The sequence below is a fragment of the Sinocyclocheilus rhinocerous genome, unplaced genomic scaffold (assembly GCF_001515625.1).
Source record: "Sinocyclocheilus rhinocerous isolate Xijiao unplaced genomic scaffold, SAMN03320098_v1.1 scaffold2572, whole genome shotgun sequence".
Lineage (NCBI taxonomy): Eukaryota > Metazoa > Chordata > Actinopteri > Cypriniformes > Cyprinidae > Sinocyclocheilus > Sinocyclocheilus rhinocerous.
The window spans coordinates 159,733-165,558 of record NW_015633224.1 but is presented as its reverse complement, the minus strand read 5'-3'; the positions used below and the strand labels follow the sequence as shown (position 1 = coordinate 165,558).

The 5,826-nt window shown below is 38.7% G+C and overlaps 1 protein-coding gene across 2 annotated transcripts in view; it reads right to left on the bottom strand.

Moving 5' to 3' along the window:
• plce1 (phospholipase C, epsilon 1) overlaps positions 1 to 5,826 on the bottom strand; it is an 87,954-nt gene that overhangs the window by 31,326 nt on the left and 50,802 nt on the right. The window contains exon 2 of one of the 2 annotated variants that reach the window (XM_016557417.1): positions 3,803 to 4,119. The exons of the other annotated variant lie outside the window; for it this stretch is intronic. Coding sequence (XP_016412903.1) covers positions 3,803 to 4,119 — 317 coding nt within the window. The remainder of the gene's footprint in view (positions 1 to 3,802; positions 4,120 to 5,826) is intronic. 2 annotated transcript variants of the gene reach the window in all.

Genomic DNA, 5,826 nt, shown 5'->3' with positions numbered 1-5,826 from the left:
TCATTTTTGCTCATAAAGGTAAGAGTAATACATCACTCGGAACTGTAAAGGGTCTACTTTTATTTGTGTGCACATACAATATCAACAAAGCGTTGTGCTTTTATAAAATAAAGGATACATACAGGATGTGCTTTCTGCAATTTCGGCCAGGAGCGCTTCACAATGATGAACCGAAACTCAGCGAATACTTGCCTCAAAAACTTGCTAAAATATATCTATAGAAAGCTTTAAATTACTGCTTTAAAACTAAATTCTAATCAAAAACAAAAACTCTTTTTACGGATCTTATACAATCCGTAAAGATGCATTTCTCAGGATCAGGATCGTCGTCTTCATCTTTGCGACACGGACTCAGAAAACACTAATTTATTAATAAATAATTCAAATATCTCATTATTTCCGCCCATACAGCCATGAATGAGCGCATGTTGGAAATAAAAACGCTAAATTTAATTCTCTCTGTTGTCTATGCTCATCATTAGTCTTGTGAAGTCTGAGTCACGTAGATAATCTGTCAAGATCCTCTCCCAATAAAGACGTAACTTTGCATGAGTTAAATAATACAGCCATGAATGAGCGCATGTTGGAAATAAAAGCGCTGAATTGAATTCTCTCTCTGTTGTATATTCGCTCATCATTAGTCTCGTGAAGCCGCTTTCATATTGCGGTTCACTCAGCGGGTTGATGCGGTTGATGCTCAGGAAATGCTCCAGCACGGTCACCGCATGTAACTTTTAACAAGATTCACTTGTTTAAAACACCCTAAATTGTATTAACATTTACTATATAATCATTATTTCGCTAATAAACATCTAAATAAATACAACTCTATGGAAATTAATTTGTTTGTTATATTCCAATATTCCAGAGAATATTATTCAGTGAATTAACATTATCCAGTGAATTATTCTTCACTCTTTAGCCTATTAAACAGCTTATAAACCTACTAAAACTGTAGTTTAAAATGAAGTTGATATGACTCCTGTCCTTTATTTATTTTCTCCATTTGAAAACATTAGACATTCTACATTTATTTTGCTTATTGTTAATATTAGTGTTGTTGCTGTTGATGCTTTTTATAAATAAAATGTTTTTGTTGTAATATAAAGATTACATTTAACATGAAAGACTGCTAATGTTCAACATTAAAAAAAAAAATGATGACTGAAAAGAGGAAAAACGAAAGTGAAGTATGTTCTTACTTCACTCAGTCATTTATTTACTTTATAACAGTAAATAAATATTTGTTCTGCATATCGGTTATCGACTGAAAAGAGGAAAAACCAAAGTGAAGTATGTTCTTACTTCACTCAGTCATTTATTTACTTTATAACAGTAAATAAATATCGGTTCTGCATATCGGTTATCGGACACATAAACATGCAAATAATTTGTATCGGTATCGGTTATAAAATATCAATATCGGTCGATCACTAGTATAACCTTTTGTAAAGGTTTAGAACAACATGAGGGCAAGAAAATTATGAACTTTTGCTTTAAAACAGAAACTAAGAAAAAAAATAACATCTCCAATGTTACTTTCTCATGTAGAGAAATAAGTCATGTGTGGGTTGTTTCCCTTTGAAAAGTGTAATACTGTGTGGGTGCTATCAAAGCATTGCTCTATTTGTACATCCTGACCAATTAGCAATTGCATTGTAACATGCTAAAAAACCACTCAGAATACCTTAGCAACTGCACAGCAATGCAGTGTCAACCACGTTACCGCATAGTAGCATGCTGAAGATCATTTAGAATACCTTAGCAATAGCACAGAGGCATGCTAAAAACAGTAAATGCATAGCAATACACTGGCACCCACCCAGGACATCCTATCAACTGCATACCTCACAAAACACTGTACACTCTTTGTACATCCTGACCAATTAGCAATTGCATTGTAACATGCTAAAAAACCACTCAGAATACCTTAGCAACTGCACAGCAATGCAGTGTCAACCACGTTACCGCATAGTAGCATGCTGAAGATCATTTAGAATACCTTAGCAATAGCACAGAGGCATGCTAAAAACAGTACATGCATAGCAATACACTGGCACCCACCCAGGACATCCTATCAACTGCATACCACACAAAACACTGTACACTCTTAAAAAAAAAAGTATTTTATTAATAGAAAGGAATTTTCCGTATAGATTTATTTTTACAGGTGTTTTACCTGTTTTTTGAATTTTGCACTGCATTGCATTTACAGAAACGTATATGTCCATAAAATTATGGATAATATCTTACCAGAACATTTTCCGTTTTTTTTTTTTTTTAACAGTGTATAACTGCAATTGCAACACCCTGGCAACCACCCAGAATACCCCAGTATTGTGGTGTCGAGCCTTTGTACGGTCAAATCACCACTCACATTTTCTTTAAACACCATGTCACAGAATCCGACCGTCTCGAGTCCTGAGCGCTCATAACAGCAATCAGTTTGAGCACAAATATTTATGCAATGGCGTGTTGTAGCTAAAAACACTTCACAGAAATTCCGTCAGTCACATAAACAGTTCTGCCAGGGCCCGGATGGTCAGGGACGTTTAATACGAGGAGACCGGTACACTGGAGCTCATGCCATTATGCCAGGATTCCACCAGTCAGACTGCTGCTCTTGAGTTACTGCACAGGCCAGCCAGCCAGCAGTGAACGGACAGCAGATATGACACATTAAAACCTTACGTAAGAGTTGCCAGAGACACTGCACCCTGGAAGGGGCTTCAAAGGCGACCGCCGGTCAACTGTCTGAATAAGACCACAAACAACTGATCGCAACAAAGACAACAGACCACAAACCCTAGGCTATGCATGGACACCCAGTGGCAACACTTCAGGGATGTATTATGTGGGTTACAGCATAACCAAAATAACACAACATATTGCTGGGGCACGAATGAGTCCACAGGAAGCATTAGGGTAAAAGAGCAAACCAAATCCATCTAAAGGAGGAATCCGTGACTTGTTCGCAAAGGACACTAGGATTAACGCTGGGAGGGGTGTTATGTGATCTATTCACTTTATGCTATGATAGTGTTACATCACATCGAAGCCTATTATCTAGAAAGCTCCTTTCAACCAGGAAACCTTCAATGTTTCTTCTAATCGACTAGGCGATGGAAAGTTAAGCACGAACTTTCAAGGAACTGCATTCAACGATGAAAGATTATTCCTTAGAGCATTACGCTACTTGACAAGATATAAGACTGATTTCCACAACGTGAAGGTCACCTTTCTGAGTTGTGAGTCTTACATAACTAGCACTGACTGTCTGGGATGTAAGCATCTGCAAATCTTTATTTCATGTTATTCCCAGTCATAACCTGTCTAGATTCTTGCTTTTACGTGAAACATAACCAGCTTTGATGATTCAATATTTGAAGTTTTCATGTTTTAAGTCTTAAAGAGTTCAGCCAACAATGGCAAGTATGCATTTTATCCCCATTTAGTTTTATTAAAATCAAAACCAGCTGATCTAAAGGCAAGCGTGCACCTTAAAGATGACATCATTCCACTTTCTTTAAGGCCCATTCAAAAGGAGAAACACAATTTTCCCCTGGCACTCTTCGTATCAAATATTTAAGACAACTGCAATAAACTCACATCTGTTTGGATAAGTAGGTACTTGCTGGGAATGAGAAAAGATCCAAGTAAAACAGGCAATAGAACAGACACCTGTGACAAGCCTTTGCTGCGACGAAGACAAATGTCCTTCCGTGTCCAACACAATTTTTCTTCCAGAGCTACCCCCTTACATTCACTTTGTTATGAATCTGCACTATTAATGAATGCTCACCTCGTTGAATCTTGTGACGAGGTCTTCTACTGTGTTGTGGTGGTCATTCTGAGTGGGCATGATGGGGGCGGACAAGGAGGCTTTCAGGTGCGGGTGGCGTTTGTTGCACTCTGGGCTTCCCAGGTCTCGGGTGAGAAAGCTGAGGTAGTCGAGGGGGAAGACGCGGCGGTACAGCTGCTGCTCCTGTTCTGTCAGGATGGTGGCGATCTCCTCTGGGAACTGGATGAGGTGCCGCAGGTTGGCTAGTTCCTTACTGATGCCCGTCACGGTGGACGGGAGGATGCTGGAGTTGGCCATGGAGCTGCACAGCTGCCGTTCTGAAAAAGACAGTGGAGTATACTGAATAACATATGTATGGACAGGTAGCCGTTAATTCCCTTCTCTAATTCTAATGTCCTTCTCCGACCACACTATATCCCAATTTTCTGCTATTTTCTTAACATGATGACAGACAACTGGATTTTGCTGCTTTGCAAACATGGCAGTTAAAATGGCATTTGCCCAGTGGGATCTGCATGGTTTGCCATTCTAAAGACACACCCCACTCCATTCTAAAATCTCTATATCTTCCTCCTCATTTTATGGCATCATAGAAGCTGCCCGGCACAAAGCTTGTTCCAAACGGTGGGAGGAAAAATGATGCCATCTAAGAGGTATCTTATTACTAAGATTTTTGGCTATATTGTAAGTTAGCTTTACATGCATCCTTCAGAATGCATTGCAACAACCTCTGTGAAAAAAATAAATGGTGGTGGATGACAAGGGAGAAACACTGATAATCAACCAAATTTAGTTCCAATTTAATTTACAAAGAACTTTGAATCAAAAGTAGAGCACACAAATTTCCCTATGAAGATAGTAGTCACATATGAGGGTCCATTCCAGTTAGGATGCAGAAGGTAGTTGCCTATATAGTCAGCAGGTAGCGAGGCAACTCACTAGGTTTTGGAACAGAGCCATTATATAGGCCATTTATTACATGCCCCTAAAATGGTATTTACAAATTCAATAAACCATTTTCACATCAACATATGAATCCATCTTCTTTATTGCCTCACGACAGGGTTGGTGATAATTGTGCTCAGTACAGTGCAGTGCAAAGGACAAAGATAAACATAGACATAGATAAACCAATCGTAATACAATAAAGCACAGTATTTACATAGTAATTAAAGAGAACCGGAGAGTACCACAAAAGACAAAACAAATGACTTTAATAATGTATACTGTGTGACTCATCAGAGCAGTCTAGTAAAAGTGAAAGACGCCATGCAGGACAGAGTTGTAAAAATTCCTAATAGCCCATATACTGTGACACTGATGGATCATTTCTTCAACATCACCGGGCACAGTATTTTTTCATTAAGTCTCGGCAAATTTACATATCTCCACTGTTTCCTCTACTCTCGCCTGAGATTGCGATCAGAAAACGGTTATGCTGGTATGGCGCTCAAGGGCAGGTCAAGCAAAAATAATAAAAATACTGTGAATCATGCTTGTCTGGATAGCATCAGCTGTCAAAAGCAGTGTTTGCAGACTCCTTCCGCTCAACGCGCCGCCATGGTGACCGCCGGAACAGGAGGGGCAGAGTGAGAGTCTAGTCTTGTGATAGAACATGACAGTGTGCTTCTAGTACACACTAAGACTTAGACACACTAACCTTGTTTTTGAAGTGCTCTATGTTTTGGTGTTAGCATATCGCTAAGCTAATGGCACAATGCCCCAATAAAAGGAAAATGCTTAGCACACAAATAATAGATTAAATATATACAGTACAATTTTATCAATAGTCAATATAAGTATCTATAGGACTATGCAGTCTAGGCAGCTCACTTGCATATGAACAAATTATTTGCAGTTCAGCTCGGAAATGCAGTTACAAAGGAATCAAAATACTTACAAAAAAAAATCTAAACTTTAAATTTTAATAAACCTGAGCTGTGCTGTCTTTGTATTGCTTCAAACTGAACCAATGGCCAGTAATACTGAGAGTTTTCCTGAGGTGAGTTTTAGGCACATCATCT